General features: G+C 34.7%; 1 protein-coding gene across 1 annotated transcript; it reads right to left on the minus strand.

Annotated features, from left to right (window-relative positions):
* Positions 1-585: 585 nt before the first annotated feature.
* LOC142523736 (uncharacterized) lies at positions 586-1,760 on the minus strand. The gene is made up of 3 exons (XM_075627468.1): positions 1,484-1,760; positions 1,028-1,208; positions 586-733 (listed from the first exon to the last, which is right to left on the minus strand). The coding sequence occupies exons 1-3, from the start codon at positions 1,758-1,760 to the stop codon at positions 586-588; spliced, it is 606 nt and encodes a 201-aa protein (XP_075483583.1).
* Positions 1,761-18,403: the final 16,643 nt, after the last annotated feature.

Consider the following 18,403-nt stretch of genomic DNA (forward strand, 5'->3'; position numbering starts at 1 on the left):
GTGTATTCTGAACAGTGGAGATCGGATTTGGACGTGAAAAACTATGAGCAAAACCTTCTGAAATTGTGCAGAATATTTGGTACTCGAAAATTGTAACTTTTGGAGAGAACTTTTGATGTTGTTTTGGTGTGATTTTCATTCATTCCTTTTGCCACTATTTATATGCACCAATATGACTTTAGGCCTTCCCCCTCCATGCCAAAGGTTGCATGGTTTGAATGAGTTTTAATTCATGCAATGTGACTTTAGTTCTTCCCTCTCCATGCCAAAGGTTGCATGGTTTGAATGGGGACTTTAGGTCTTCCCCCTCTATGCCAAAGGTTGTATTGTTTGAATGGGTTTTAATTCATGGCTTTGTGTAGCTATTTCTTTGGGTCTTCACATCCTTCCCACCTTATGAGGAGTTTCGTCTTCAAAACTTGGCTATACACGATCTTCAAAGAGATAATGATATTGTTTTCGTATCTTTTCTTCCAACTCCCAAGTGGCTTCTTTTTCTGTGTGATTGGACCACTGTATTTTGACATACGGAATTGTTCGTCGCCTCAGTACTTGATCTTTGTTATCCACAATTCGGATTGGAACTTACTCGTACTTCAGTTCTTCATTTAGATTGCCCTCAACCAGAAGTGGTCCAGTCTCCAGAATATGAATTGGATCGAAAATATATTTCCTTAGCTGCGAAACATGGAAAACATCGTGGATTCTTGACATATCAGGTGGAAGTGCTAATCTGTAAGCATGTTTTCCCACTTTCTCAAGAATTTCAAAAGGTCCAACATATTTGGGATTCAGTTTTCCAGCCTTATTGAATCGGATTACACCTTTCATGGGTGACACTTTCACATATGCTTTTTCTCCCAATTCTAATTTCACGGGCCTTCTTTTCAGGTCAGCCCAGCTTTTCTATCGATCCTGTGCAGTTTTCAGTCTCTCTTTGATCATAGCAACTTTATCCACTGTTTCTTGGATCAGTTCGGGTCCAACCATGGCTTTTTGGAAACTTTTCCAGAATCGGGACACAAACCTTGGATCCTTATCAGATAGTAGACTTGCTGGAACTCCGTTACTTACTATGTTGTCCATGTATAAGGTGGCTAATTTATCTAGGTTATATTTCATTCGCATAGGTAAAAAGTGTGCCGATTTGGTCAGTCGATCGATGATAACCCAGATCCCATCATGGTTTTGTCTTGACTTTGGTAATCCTACCACAAAGTCCATGAAAATGTGCTCTCACTTCCATGTTGGGATCTTTAGCGGTTGTAAGAGTCCTCTGGGTCGTTGATGTTCGGCTTTGACTTGTTGACAAATTTGGCATTTAGTTACAAAGTCAGCTACGTCCTTCTTCATTCCATTCCACCAGTAATTTTGTTTCAAGTCTCGATACATTTTGGTACTCCCAGGGTGAATTGAGAACTTTGCCTTGTGTACCTCAGACATTACTTCTCGTCTTATCTCTCGAGGTCTGGTACACACAAACGTCCCTTCATCCACAGGACGCCTTTCTCATCAGTTTGGAATTCTTGAGCTTTTCCTTCTTGAAGTTGCTCCTTAATTTTTTTTGCTATGGAAGGATCGTGATTTTGCTTCAACTTGATGGTTTCTTGAAGGCATGGTTGGGCTGAAAGAGCCGATAAATTTACTTTTCCTACGTCTCTTCGGCTCAAGGCATTTGCTACCTTGTTGGCTTTACCCGGATGGTAGTTGATTGTTATATCATAATCCTTCAAGAGTTCAATCAATCGTCTCTGCCTCATGTTTAATTTCTTTTGAGTGAATAAGTATTTGAGGCTTTGATGATTGGTGAATATCTCGCATTTAGCACCATATAGATAATATCTCCATATTTTTAGTGTAAATACGATGGTTGCTAACTCAAGATCATGAGTTGGGTAATTTTTCTCATAATGGTTTTAATTGCCTTGATGCGTAGGCAATTACCCGACCTTCCTTTATAAGTACACACCTTAATCCTCCCTTTGATGCATCACTATATATGGTGAAGTTCTTGCCATCTTCGGAAAGTACTAGCACTGGTGTAGATGCAAGTTTTCTTTTTAAGAATCTGAAAACTTTTCTCCCATTCTTCGCTCCAAATGAATCTAGAGTTTTTCTATATGAGTTTGGTGAGGGGTATGGCTATTGAAGAAAATCCTTCAACGAATTTCCTATAATATCTGGCTAAACCCAAAAATCTTCGAAACTCAGTTACTGATTTTGGTCGAGGCCAGTCCACAATTGCCTCTACTTTCTTGGGGTCCACTGAGACACATATATCAGAGATTATGTGTCCCAAGAAGGCGATACTTGTTAGTCAAAATTCATTTTTTTAAAATTTTTCATACAGTTCTTTTTCTCTGAGTATCTATAGGGTGAGACGAAGATGTTTATCATGATCCTCCTTACTTGGCGAGTACACCAGGATGTCGTCTATGAATACGAGCATGAACCTATCGAGTTATGGTTTGAAGACTCTATTCATGAGGTCCATGAATGCTGCTGGAGCATTGGTAAGACCAAACGATATTATATTAAACTCGTAATGGCCGTATCTCGTCCTGAAGGCTGTTTTAGGAATATCTTCTGCTTTGACCTTCAGTTGATTGTATCCTGACCTTAGATCGAGTTTTGAAAAGACCTTGGCTCCTTTCAATTGGTCGAAAATGTCATCTATCCTCAGGAGAATGTATTTATTCTTATTTGTAATCTTGTTCAACTTTCTGTAGTCGATACATAATCTCATACTCCCGTCATTCTTTTTCATAAATAGTACAGGGGCTCCCCACGGAGATGAACTGGGTCGGATCTGCTTTTTATCCAACAACTCTTGGAGTTGATCCTTTAGTTCCTTTAACTATGCTGGGACCATTCTGTATGGTGCTTTTGAAATTGGTGTAGCCCAGGATCAAGTTGTCTCAAACTTCACTTCACGGTCAGGAATCGTGATAGGCAATTCTTCAGGGAAGACGTCCGGAAATTCCTGAATAACTCGAATATCCTCTATCTTCAGAGTAACTTCGTCATTTACCTCGATGATCATTGCTAGTCAGACTTCTTTGCCATAATCCATGGCTTTCTAGGTCTGAGAAGCAGAAAGGAAGGATTTTTGTTCCTTATCCTTGACATGAAATACGATTTAATCTTGGATTGGAGTTTGACATTCTTACCCCAACAATCTACCATTGCATGATTCTTTTTCAATCAATCAATTCCCATAGTACACTGAATAAACTCGGCACTGAATATATGCGTATCCATACTTATTTTATTCTGTCTTAAAATTATCACGATTACTATCTCAAAACTTAAAACCAATATAGAATCTTAGAACATAACTATTTATCAGCTTATTGACTCAAGTCTCAATAATTATAACCTAGTTAAAATTTCTTTCAACCTTATACGGAAGAAACTAATTCCTCAAATAATTCTTCTTTTACTAAATATTTCCTTAATCAAGACTATGAGCCTAGCATGCTTTAACACAAACAAGTTTCATCGGATGTCTTTTTCCTTAAATCTCTTTTTTTTTTACTATAAGAAGTGTCAAAACTTATTATGTATGCTACACTTCCTCGATGCCAATCAATATCTTACTTTATTTTCATAAGAAAATGACCTAAAAATAATATAAATTTCTCACTAGATATTATTTCTTACGTTCATAAGATATTACAAAATCTTATATATTTAAATCTAGCACTTAGTATCCCAAATTTAATGTACATACCGTTAATTTTTTACGCAAAAATCAACTTCTGCAACTGAATATCAAAGCTTATATAATTCTTATCTCATATTTTCATAAATAATTTATTATCCCCGAGTCAAACATTTCATCTTAAGTCAGAAGCTTATCTTCGATAGGTAAATTCCCAAAAATGTAAGTCAACTTATATCAGATAGGTGTATTCTCCAAAATATGAGTCAACTTATATATGATAGGTACATTCCCAGTATAATTCAACTTATCTTTGTACATTCCCAAAAAAATGTTACATTTCTTTCTTTTCGTATCATATAACTATAATACCAATCTAGCATATCTTATCATCTCTACATCATCACTGCTCTTTTTCCATTACATCCATAGGTACTTCTTCTTCTTCTTTCACGTTTGCCACGACAAGGTACATATGGTTATTTTGTTCTTGCAGTCTATCCATAGCGCCATGAAGCTTGGTGATATAATGTTCTTTTTTGCTAGCAAGGTATTCTTGTTGATGACGAGAGTGGTTAGCAAGATCATTCTCAGTTTCAATCCTTACTATCAACTTTCGGTTAGGGGAAACTAGTCGTACCACATGAGATATGTCTGGCTCTGCTCGATTAAGATGATGGGTGAGACATTGTACATCAATTTGAAGCATGTTCCTAATCTCCAAGAGTTCTTGTTTATCTTGTTTTCCTCTAGCGAGTTGAGCTTTTAGGGTTTCAATTTCTCATACTTGGTTTTCAATAGTAAATTGACGCATGCGAAGGACGGCTTGAGCACGAGTACAAGAGGTGGCCATTTCCAATACATATCGAATGAAAAAGGGATCAAAGTTTCATTATCAGAAAAGCAAGGTATTTGTATCAAACATAATGAGATTTTCCAAAAGTGAAAGAAGGGGTAATTTCACACATATTGAAAGAAGTTGGCAAGATTGAGTTTCAAGAATCTATGCGAAAGTATAAGCCATCCAATTATGATGACATCTTAAATTCGAAGATTTAAACAAACAGAGATGATTGTGATATATCAGAATGATTTGGATGGGAAGGCATGGGCTAGCTAGAAACGGAGATGATTGTGATAAATCATGAAAGTCTCGATCCCATCCTACAATTAACTAGCTAGACTATGGATATAAAATCGTCGCGTGATTCATATACAATCAAAACATTTTTCTATTATTTCTGCACAGTCCAAGTCAGATTTCCGTCTTCATCACTTATTAATTTGAAATAAATTATTATGAGCTATATCATGTAAACCAAGATGAGTTAAGATGCAATAATTATCATTGATGGGTTGATAAATCGAAACTTGATATTTGATTGTTGTACAGTTTGAAATATTATTAATTAATCTTTGTATTTTATCTAAATCGATTTATCATTGATGAGTAGAGAAATCGAAACGTGATACTTTGGTTATTGTACGGTTTAAAATATTCTTAATTAATTTTTGTATTTTATCTAAATCTACAAATAAGGGTTTTGCATTTCTAGACTAATTTGACTTGATCGAATAATGAGACTTATTCCTATATAATTTAATATTGGTATCTATCCTACGTAAGGATGGCAATGGGCCGGGGCGGGGGCGGGTTTGCCATCGCCATCCCCGCCCCCGATTTATATCTCCGCCCCATCCCCGGCCCCATCCCCGATTCTACCAAATCGGGGAATCCCCATCCCCGACCCCATCCCCGTCCCCGCTTGAATTTTTTTTTAATTATGAAACTTTAAGTTTTTATTGAATTGACACAAAAATATTTTAATTTGACTTAAAAAGTATTGATACAAAAACTCAACGACATACATAAAACTTACATAACATTAATAATCCATAGTTCAATATTCTCAAAAAAAAAAAAAAAAAAACCATAGTTCAATGGGAGAATGAGAATTGAGGGGTTATGTTAGATATTTTTTTATTTTGTATATTTTTATTTTTGTTATTATTATTATTATCGGGGCGGGTTCGGGGATGGGGATATCATCCCCATACCCGCCCCCGAATCATTGCGGGGATTACCATCCCCATACCCGCCCCCGAATCATTGCGGGGATTTTAAAAATCCCCGAAACTGAAACCGAAACCGATAGCTCTCCCCCGAAACCGTCCCGTTTCGGGTTTTCCCCGCGGTGACCCGAACCCGCGGGGAAAATTGCCTTCCCTAATCCTACGTGATTTGTTTTTGGTATTTATCATTAAGATATAATATCTTAAATTTGAATATAGTCTTATTCCTAATAAACTTTTTTTTCATGTTTGTAGGATTTGTTTTATGGAGAAATAATTAGGTCAAAATATGAAGATCTATATATACGAAATATTGAGAGAAGAACCTAGAGGAATATTTACGCAGCTGCTGAAGTTTTTCCCTGAACATACCCGACGTTCAGATTCGAAGATAATTTCATGTTGAAAACTTTGTGTGACTGATTCACATAATTACTGTGTTGCTGATTGGTTTTGGAGACACTAGTTGAAGAACAACACTGATACAGAGTGTTGATCGAATAGTACTTCTTTTATTTGTTTTAAGCAAACTTCGGTTTACGCATCTAGCTTTTAGTTTGGGATATTTTGATGCATTTTAATTCCTTAGAGTGTCAAGGAATTTGGTTTTGTTATTTTTAGTAGTATTGTTTTATATAAACGATTTATATAATTTTCTAGTGAATTTTTGTCATTAGGCATTGTACAAGTATTTATACTTGTACATAATTTAAACTGCCCTTTATTTATTAAAATTATATGAGTGTGTTTATAATTAACTTCCGCTGCATATTGTGCACTTGTGTTGACAACACTGTGTCACAATACTAAAACTCTGATACACACAATATATTTATTTCATGTACGTTTATGATCAACATTCCTTTCAGAAAATTGTCTAGTTTAGGAAAAAATTACAATTATATATTTGTTTTTTTTTTTCACACCTTTATCGTCAGATTTATTTAGGTTGATCATATGTGTAGTATTTTATTAATATTCTCTATAAAATAACTAAAATTATAAGAATCTAAAGATATAGGACTCAAGACTCAATTTGATAAAATAGAGGACCAAACTTGCAAAGTATCAAACGTACAAAAAGCGAAAATCGTAATTTTTTCTTTAATTTATATAAATATAGTTTTGAGATTTGGTTGCCTGATTTTACTAACATTGGGTGGTCGTTAGATGGTGACCGGTGATTAAGATTGTTAGGATCGATGAAATGTTTAGAAGGAGGTTGCAAAAACACTTCAAACTTCAAATTCTTCTGCTTCTAAAAAGTGTTCTTCTGAAATTTTTAAGAATTCAAAAGCTGATCTCATTCTTTGAAAGTGCATCATACTACTTTGATGAGTGAGGAAACAGACCGCAACACTTTAATGAAACTAAAAGAAGTTGAAGACAGTAAGACACAAAACTTGTTTCTAGAAGTTCTAAGGACAAAACTCTTCTATTTCTCTCATTCTTCTTTTTCCAAAAAATATCACTAAAAGACTTTGATTGATACATACTTGTACAAACCCAATTCAAAAAGTCTTACCTTTGTCTATTGATACTCCTAGTATACAACACAACACTTAATAAATTTAATTATGGGAAAGAATCTTTCATCAGATTACAAATACTTCACACTTTACAGTAGTTAAAACAATAAATGCGTATGAATAAATATAAGACAAATGATATTTTGAATCTCATAAGTCTTTAAAGCGTGCATTGATTTTCCGGGGCTTTGAAAAGCTTGTGTTTTTTAACGATTATTCATTGTAAATTCAGAGTTCAAGAGTTGGAGAGATTTTTTGTGAATAATCTTCGAGAGAATTTTATAAAGTTGATATTTAACGTCCAAGAAAGAAGGACTTTTTCCCGGTAAGATTACCTGCATCTAAGAATAAACTTTGTTAAATAGAGTAATAAATAATCTTGTATGGTTCACTTAATGTCATTAAATGAAATTTACGGTTTTTCAGAACAGTCGTATTAAATATGGACATTCACCGATGAAAAGTACACACAAAAAATATATCACAAGTCATTTATTAAGGATTATATGATTTGATTTTAGTCTGACCTCTTATTATAAATACCAGCACGAATCATACAGCTTCTGATTATAAACCGTTGTAATCTATATTTGCTTAAAGTATGATATTGACGGTCTACTCGAGTTTTTTCTTAGCAAGTGGTTTTGTTTTCCCTAAGATTCTAGTTTTCCTTGAGGTACATGTTTTCCTTAATATTAGGTTTTTATTAAGGTACTGGTTTTTCTTAGGCAACATCACCACGATTGAGATGACCTTAATATTATATATACACACACGTGAGAATGTGTTCAAATTTTCTTTTGTAATATCCAATTTTATCGTAGTGGAATTTAAGGGTGGTGACTAATAGACGTAACTCTCACATTGAGAAAAAACAATAAAGATATTGTGTTTTCTTTGTGTTTTTTGGGTAATTTATTATCAAATTTTGATAATAGGATTATGATTTTAATCTATATATAAAAATGTATGAAGAATAGGGGAACAAACAATTTACTTCATAAACTGACATAAATGACCGAATCAATTTAGTTCTTCTTATTTTGATTTGATTATGTATAAATTGATTATCAATTTAGAATAGGTCTCTTGTAAGACAGTCTCACGAATCTTTATCTGTGAAACAGGTCAACCCTACCGATATTCAGGATAAAAAATAATACTCTTAGCATCAAGGTCTCTTGTGAGACGGTCTCAAAAATCTTTATCTGTAAGACGGGTCAACTTACCGATATTCACAATAAAAAGTAATAATTTTCATGGATGATCCAAATAAGAGATCCGTCTCACAAAATACGACCCGTAAGACCGTCTCACACAAGTTTTTGCCATCAATTTATAGAGAACCTAAACTAAATAACTCATCAGTAAATTTTTTTAAGAAAAACTAAATAATTCATAAAGAACCGGGTTTTCTTCCAAGTTCTTTTTTTCCCGATATAAACTAAAATCGATCCACTTCAATAAGCATTAATGTTAGTTGTGAGATGGACTCATTTTTGCTATGGTGTTTGTAGTTTGCTTATGAATTAATGGTATATGGTTAAAATTCAAGTTTAGAAATAAATACTTGAAAATTATCTAGGTGGCCAAAGCCAAATATTACAAAAGTTTCTTTATATTTTCCCCATTTACTCAATCCATAGTTCCATACACCGCCTTTGCTACTATCTTCAATTTTTTAATCTCATCAGTCATGACTAGTTGATATATCCATTATTAGGTAAAAAAAATTAGAAACTAAAATTTTCATTTCTTATTTTTATATCAGCTCAATTATTTTTTTAGAAGTATTTTTCAAAATTTATCAATTAACCGCATAACTTGACATTAATTTCAGACAAGTATCTATATTTCTATATTATAAGGAGGGAACACGTTTGAATACTGCAGGTATTGTTTTGAACCAATGCTCCCTCAAGTCTTGTTATATATTCAATCATGGTTTTCATTTCTTGGGTGCAAAGTAAAGAACCTTTAGGTTTTAGTTGGTTCAGTGTGCCGAATCCTCGTCTCGAGTCTCTCAACTATTTTACAAACACATGCTTTCATCTGTCATAAACTAATCCTGAATCCGAAAGCGAGTACTTGGGTTCTCCCAATAACTGAAAAGTGTCCTCTTTTCAACTCTAACTCTCCCACTCCAGTCTTTCTTGGTATTCCGTCTGTTTTCTGGGTTTGGAAAAGTGTGGATTTTCAAGAACGAGCTGTTTTCTGTATACTTTCCCCGGTTCGTTTGAATTCAACGGAAAAAAGGCGTGGAATTTGAGTTCGGCACGACACTCCAACCACGAGGATGGTGACGATTCAGCTCCGTTCAATTACTCGACAGTCGACAATATGTAAATAACTTTCATACAAAACGACTACGTTGTATAGTCTCTATGCTTCTAGAGATGACGAACAAGATAACAATACAAAAACGCTATTCAGGATTTCGAAATTAATGAACATTCGTGTAAGAATATGTCGAGTTAGTAATGACTACAACAAGAATATGTAATTTTTTGTGCTAACTGTATTACCACCCCAGTAAAAAATCAAAACATTATAGAAAAAATTAATAAATAAATAAAGATTGAGAGACGGAGAAGCATAAAGGGACACTTTTCTTTGTAATTAGAGTCATCTTGAATTTGATTTTTTCGTGGAAGGGATCCGAGGCATTAAAGTATATATGTCAAATCTAGTTTTATTTTCTGTTTCCAGCGTACTTTTTGTTACTTAAAAATACTAATAATCAACCTCAACATCAAACTTTTTAGATCTGCTTTTGAACCTCCAAGTCATATCGTTTTCCATGGTAATGTTTTTATGTGAACTCAATGTGAGGCCCGGGGCCGAAAAGGGCGGAAGGTGATCGTCGGTGTCATGAGGTTGCACGGATAATAAGCGGCTTCTGGTAGGTTTCTAGGTGAAGGGAACATGAATAAACCGATCTCACACTGGAATGAGAGAGATTCCAAAACTGTTCAGGTATGAGACTGTGCAGTTGAGGAGGGCTTAAAAAATTTGATTGGTACTACTCATATCAAGAAGGTGCATTTTCTTTTCGGCAGCTCATCACATAAGAACTCCAAAGTTAAGCGTGCTTGATTGGGACAATTTTGGGATGAGTGATCCCCTGAGAAATTTCATAGGGTACGTGTGAGTAAGGGCATAAGCATGCTGAAAAGACATGTCTTGGTACAGTTAAGTCAGTCGTCGAATCTCGGGCCTTATACTCAAAGGCATTTGTGAATAAGATATTAAATTACTTGTAGATAGAGCTGTCGCAATATTCATAAAGTCACACGAGCAACCATATTTTGACTCCTGCATATGAAGGGAAACAGTGTCGTATTTTACGGCCAAACTCGAAGTTGTGACGGTTCAACTATGGCACACTATATTAGATTTTGCAGTATTTTATGGGTGTTGGATGCATTTTTTTGCCCGATCCTAAGTCATTGTGATCGCATCTCTCCTGTTTTTCATCTAAGTTGAACATACGAATAATAATGGAATCATAGGTCAAACTTAGCACTTGCACGTACACGGGACAATCTATAAAACATAAGATCTACTGTGAATATTAAAAATGGTCAAACTTAGCACTTATACGTCATGGCACACGCCAAGTTTTCACAACTCATTTTCCAATTGAGAATTGGTCATATCATGTTAAAAAAAAAAAGGAATTTGTGTTGTATCGTCCCGAAATTCTACTACTTTGAGTTTCGGAGGCTAATTCGGGTAGAAATCGAAGTACGATAGTTAATGGGAGATGTGAGAATTAGAGCTTCCAATTTTGGAAATTCAGAGGGATTAAAACTTGTTATGACTCAATACCAGGGTTAAGGAAGTTGATCGTCTTGCACCATAAATAATTCTGAACTTTTACAAATTAAACTTCTGAAAATTCATATTTCACTTTCAGGTATATTTTATAATATTACCACATCCCACAATTTCGGGAGTCTATTGCATTAGGTGTACAATGACTAAAGAGAGAAGAATATCTTATTTTGTATAGACCATCATATTGTAAACTTAATCAGGTATAACTTTCTTTGTGTTGGCTATGAAAAATAAATAAAATAAATTTGATGGTCCAAAGAAATATATGAAGTGGAAGCCCAATAAAAATGAAATATTTCCAGCTCACTGGGTTAAATCCATTAAGTCGGAAGAATTGGTCGTTAAAAGCTTGGTCACGACCAATGAAAATGGAAGATGGGTTAGATCGGTCGGAAAAAATGAACAAAAGTAGACAAAAATCATCAAAAATAGACTTGCACAACTCATCAATTGGCAACTCAAACAAAATGCTCTATGCAAATTTCATCAATTCCGGTTAATTTTAGTTCGGTTATTTCAAGTTTTATGATATTAATTCATTTATTTTTTAGCATATTCCTTCACCTTTTTATTTTAAATTCTAGTTGTAAAAGATTGTGATCTCAATTCATAATATCACAATTGATTTAGTTGTTGTTCATGAATGTTTTTGTTCAATTTCTTAAGTTAAAAAATTCTTAGTTTTTGTGGCTTATCAATGTACTTAAAACTAAATACTGATTCAAAAATCACATCACTTGTTTTTTTAGAAGTCGGATTTTATATTTGACACGATTTTATATCTAGCACAACCAAAATTTTCGTGATAAACACTTCGTATATCTCATGTTGGTTGAAGTTTATTCCAAATTTTATCTTCAACAATTTATAATATAATATGTATTTTATTTATATTGGGAAATGATATTAATATATTGATTTAATTTAAAAGTTATTTATATTTATTATTTGAGAGAAAATTTAAATTCTCATCGAGGCATTTTATGAGTTTGCTGACCTAACCAACTAAAGCTGTAAACGAATAGAGACAATTCATGAACATTTCGAGCTGACTCGATAAATATTGATTCATATTCAATATTAATTTTCATGCTTTCGGGCACTCATTCTCGAACCTTACTATCCAAACAATAGTTCGAAGGCAAAAAATTGTGTGAGACGGTCTCACGGGTCGTATTTTGTGAGACGTATATCTTATTTGAGTCATCCATGAAAAAGTATTATTTTTTATGCTAAGAATATTATTTTTTATTGTGAATATCGCTAGGGTTGACCCGTCTCACATATAAAGATTCGTGAGACCATCTCACAAGAGACTTACTCTAATTCGAATAGCCTGCAAAAGTAATCATTGGCTGAAATCTCTACGCCTCAAATTTATTGTTAATTTTTGCACATATAACGTATGTACTTTAGCCAATATTTTAAGAAAGTATAAATAAATCAAAACAAAAAAGGATCGTGTGTAAAAAAATTGACATTAAAAAACACATAATGAAAAGAAAAATAAAAAAAAAATTGTCTTTCACATTAAATGGTCAAGAAGTTCCTTGATTATTGATAGCTATACAATGATGGGAAAATCGAAATTATTACAAAACATTTGGGGTCACCTGTACTGCCCAAATTCAGTATACATATAACCTATGCATTATTTAAATTGTTAAATACTTTATTTAAGTTTAAAGTGAAGTTAGTGATGCATGATTTAATTAAATTGCATTATTTTAATGTTTATGTGATGCACGTTAAAATGTTTTTCAAGTTTCATGTTTCAGGCGATTATTCGAGGCGGGATCGAGGAAAAGACCGGTGACGATTTGGAAATTTAAAATGTGGTATTTTATTTTAAGTTGAGGATGAGACATTTTAAATGAATTATAAAGTTTTAGTATTTTAAAATCCTAATATATTGATTAGGTGATTTTTACGATGGTAACTTTTAAATATTTAACACTTGTGCGAATTATTTTAAATTGAGGGATTTTATTAAAGTTTGAAGAGCGTTAGTATTTTAATTAGTTGTAATTATTTAATTAAGCAATAATTTCCCTAATTTAACTACACCACTCACGCACACACACACACTTTTACACACACTTATTCACGCCTATACACACACCCCATCTTCCTTGCACTTTCATTATTATTTTTGAGAGCAGAAACCTAGGGTTCTAAATTTCAGAGTAGCCGCCCCTATCCCCTTCAATTTCGAGCACCTTTTCGTTGGTTCCCTTCAAGGATTTTAGCGCCACGTTCGTCCCGGATCAACCCTCACTACGTCTCCGCTTCGATATCGTCGGTTCGGTAATTTTAATATCAAAGGCACGTATATTCTGTTATTGCTGCATCGATCTCGTCATATTATGCGTTGTGTTGTTATTTATGCGTAAAAATACATGTGTGATGTGTAGAAGTTTGAGCAATTATGTCTATATCACTTTTGAAACCATTTTTAGATCTAAGATTTTCGTTTTTTCTGTATTTTTAAATACTGCGATTTTTCGGTCGTGATTCTGAGAAAACTTTCAATATAAAAATTGTAGAACTTTTCGATACCTTCGATTTGACAGTAAATTCGAAATATTTGGATAAAATTTGAGTGAGTTATGACGTTTTTCGAAGGACTGCTCAAACTTCGTTTTTCAGAAAATTATGTATTGATGTGTTCTCGAGATTTTATTGTTGCAGGATTCGTTGGGAATCGACGGGTGATCGTTGCTGCATCTAGGTATGCTTAGTATGATGTTGAGTTGTTATTTGATATGTCGTTTAGTGTCGATAGGCACTCGAATACACTAGAAGTCGTAGGAATCGATTTGGTGTCAATTGCCACGTTTTTTAATTGTATGTGTCGTAGGGTGGACGTCGTTGCTTTGGGTGCTTGTACGAATTTGGTTCGATGTCATGGCATGCTAGGATGGGTCTCGGGGTGTCGGTTCATGGTCCGTACAAACGAGTCTAGAATGATAAGCATCGTATGTATTAAATTTTCGTGAGTTTTCGATTTGCGCAGGTACACGGACCCTCTTACGGACCCTTACACGGGGCCCGTGCCTTTATATCCTTCGAAGTGTATTTTTACCGAGCCTACAAGGACCCCTACACGGACCCATGCACGGGGTCCGTGCCCTTCCCCTTCTGCACGACAAATTTTACCGAGTCTACACGGACTCGGAGCCGGACTTGGGCAAGGGGTCCGTGTCCCTTCTTCTTCCCGAGTATTCCTTTTGCGCATCTACACGGACCCATACACGGACCCATGCACGGGGTCCGTGTACTTCATAAATTTGGGAAATTTTATTGTGTCTTGGAGTTTCATGTCTTGGGTTAGTACGATGATTAAAAGATGTCAAGTCCCGAGGGAACTAGAATGTCATAAGTTATTTATTGAATTCGGTGGTGAGCACGTATACCTACGTCTAAGTTATGCAAGTTAAGTGTCTAAAATTCATGTTAGTATATGCAGCAATGGCCCCAACCGAAGTCCAACGAATCCCTCAACGCCAAGTAAGTATGTTTGACGTGCAAGAAAATATTTTAAGTTTTTGAGGTATGCTAAATGTCTTGTGACCAAATTATGTTTAGTATTGGAAAGCGTTAAATTATGAACGGGGACCAATCCGCCCGTTAAATTATGAACGTGTTTAGATCAGGATTGGAAAACGTTAAATTATGAACGGGGACCAATCCGCCCGTTAAATTATGAACGGGGATCTCATGTATGTGGCACTGGATACGTCCCTATCATCCCAGTACTGTGGTTTAGTCTGATCAGGCGATTATGTTATGGGTCACTTGCTTTGAAACATGCCTCTACGCAAAATGATGAAGTTATGTATGTTCTAGTATGTTTAAGTATGCAAGCATGTTTAAGAAAAGTTTATGTTGATGGCACGTCTAAGTATGTATGTACGTAAGTTCAGGTTTTAAGTATGTATGTTCTATTTTAAAGTTGTATGCGATTTTATAATGTACTACTTGTTACTTCCAGTTTATACGTGTTGAATCTTTAGACTCACTAGATTTGATCGATGCAGGTGAGGATGTTTATGAGGAGACTGAAGGTGGGGACCGAGGAGCAGGCTTGGACTGAGCGAGAGGCTAAACCCGAGGACCGCCATGTTTTAAGTTTTATGAAAACCTTCAATACTTTTGTCAAACTTTAAATTTCAAATCTTTGGTTGCAACAACTTGTGAGACGTACAGTTTAATTCTTTTATCGAATTTTGAAGGTTCACGTTTATTTAAAGAAAATTTTAAATTTTCCGCAAATTTTGAATAGCAAAAGTACGGTACGTTACATCACGTTTACCTTAACGTTTATCTCACAATTAACTTATATAAATGCAACGATGGATTTCAAATATAGTCATTTTTCAAAACCTTACTCAAGTTCAAATCCTCGTTCCAAATCAAATCATCTCATAAAAGTACAACATGAGATGATTCATGTCGCGTACCTGGTTTTTGTTCATAGATAATTCTAAGAAAGATGGGAAAAAAAAATGTAATCCAATTATATTCTATGTATATGAAGTTTATCCGAACTGAGAGTCGATTTTCTTATGACGAAAATAATAATCTAGCTTACTACGGATTACTATTTGGATCCTCTTGGTCAAAAGAGGCATGGAAAACAACTCTCTCCAAGATTTTACCCGAACGAGACTTCAAACTTCTAAAAAAGAGTGCAACTTTAGAAAAAGCAAAACAATCAAATTACTATAAAAAGTTTGAAAATTACAAAGGACTAAAAGTGTAAATACGATTAAGTATAGGGTGGAGTAACAATTATTCCATTTTCTGTTAATAAGAGTCGTTTCTTCTCAAATATAGAGAATTTACACTAGAAAAAGCTGCAGCTCTCTCTTCTCTCTCCAAATGTTAATGCCGAATCGATATACTCCCGTAAATTTCCCATGTTATGCAGCGAACTCACGCGTCAAAGAGCTGCAACTATCTCTCTTGCTCTCTTAATGTGAATGATGAATTAACCACTGCTTAATCTATGTGTGCTCTCCTTCTGTATCTGTGCACTTGAGCTACAGGTGAGCGAAAGCCCGAATTATCACTTTTTAAGGTTTTTTTGTGGCTATTTTATATTTTTGTTGCTTTATGTTTTGTGATAATGCTGATTGTGTTGTTGTAATGTATGGTGGATCTGATGCGAGTGAAGGATCTGAGTGAATTTCTGGGGAAAGTTTTTTGGGATTTGATTGTGTCGAGAAGTGGTTTTGTTGATTTTTCTTAGCTCTAACTACGCAGTCATGAGGGTTTGATTTGTGTTTTCAGACGGAATTGTGGTGGTTATTTGATTTCCGTGTGGCAGGCAGTTCATATGTGCAAGTATAAGTTTGAGTGGGAGGTTTATGTGATCCGAGTTTGATTGTCTTAGCCAAGAAGTGTGAGAACCAGAATTTCCAGCATTTCCAGCATTTCAGTAGCAATGCAAAATTTCCAGCAGAAGATAATATTTCAGAAGCTGGTACTTTTTCAGCAGATTAGAATCCAGCAGCAGACAACAGATAAAATCCAGCAGCAGAAGAACGAGATTCCAGCAGACAATTACTGAGTCAGCTTAGACTTGTAACTGAAGCATTAACATGGAATAAAGGCTCTTAATGACAGATTATGGTCATTAATAGGGAGGCTAACAGTCAGAATTTTGCCTGTAAATAACACCCTCAAGTCTCTGAAATTGTTGTTACACAATTCTTGAGTTATCACTTGAAAATTGAGATAAGAGAGTGTATTTTCGAGCTGTAAAAACCAGTAGCGAGACAAGCAGATTCCAGAATTCAGCAACCGAAATTTCTAGAAAAATACAGTAAGTGGGCTATGTATAAATATCTTGAATCCAGTTTGATGATTTATGTTTTAAAGCAAAGTTTCTGTATGATTGATTTCTGATATCTGATTTTTGAAGCACTGAAACCTAAGTGAACTAATGGTAGGAATATATATTCTAAACATTACTGATTACTGGCCTCACCCCTTAGAGGAGAGAACATATAGGGGACTGATATCAGTTTAGCCATGAGATTCACGAATGTGCTCAGTGCTTACTTGTTAAATTTCTGACTTCTGATTACTGAATACTGATTACTGATTTCTGAATACTGAATACTGAATACTGAATACTGATTTATGTTATGAAAATAAGAATTTTGGTATATGATTCGTATTACTGTTTCGGGATGAAAATGATTTCGAAAACTGGGAGTTATTCCCGCCCCCGCTTACTGAGTGACAATCATATCACTTACCCACCAAATCTATCTCAGATAAGAGCGATGAAGAATTGTTAGAAGCAGAAGAACAACATCAGTTCTGGGGCTGGTGAAGAAAATTGTTATTTTTCTCAGTTCTGATTTATGTAATTAGATTCCGCTGCATCTGTTAAGACAGTATTATGTTTGATTTTATATTTTCGCTGTAAAACATTTGTCCTTTGAATTGTATTAGACAATGAATATTATGAATAAAAGACTAGTTTCTGAATTTTGTACTTCTGAGGCTTGTTGTTTTCGAATGAAAATTTGAGAGCAACACCGGTGTCAACCAACCCCCGTCCCGGGGCGTGACATTGAAGTGGTATCGGAGCAAACCAAGTTTCATAATCTGGGGAGAAGGAACTAGAAATAATAAGTTCTGATAGACTTCTGAAAATAAGATCTGATAAACTACTGTAATAAACTACTGGAATAGACTACTGAAATGATAGACTAACTACGTACAGTTAGGAAAATCAGTAGAGAAACAAATAAGAATACAGTAGAGCTCTGAGTGTTTCAGCAGCATGTCTGAAATAAGCAGCATGTAAAAATAATAATTCAGTAGACCCAAAACCAGTAGCCCGAAACCAGAACCAGTAGATGAAAATCAGTAGATTTGTATGTAGAAAACTGGGTCAATAAACCCGGAATGCAGCATACTGGTTCTAACAGTACTGGAAAGCAGCAGACAGTGCTGGAAAAGCAGCAGACTTATTTCAGTAGCATCAGAATTGCAGTAGATAGTGAATTCCAGCAAGCACATGCAGTAGGCCTTGCAAATTGTGAGGAAGTTGAGGTGTTTTTCGCGCAAACTTCAAATGGCCATAACTTTTGATCCAGGAGGAATTTTTACTATTAAAAGTATGCGTTGGAAAGCTCTCGACGAGGAAAAGCTGAAACGTCCTGTCCATTTTATTGCTTTAAAAGTACTAGAAATTTTTTTTTATAAACACTCGATTTTCGACCATGAAATATATAACTCATGAAAATACTTTTATAAAATATTTTTCCATTTTTAA

Source organism: Primulina tabacum, chromosome 14, assembly GCF_025594145.1.
Source record: "Primulina tabacum isolate GXHZ01 chromosome 14, ASM2559414v2, whole genome shotgun sequence".
NCBI classification, from domain to species: Eukaryota; Viridiplantae; Streptophyta; class Magnoliopsida; order Lamiales; family Gesneriaceae; genus Primulina; species Primulina tabacum.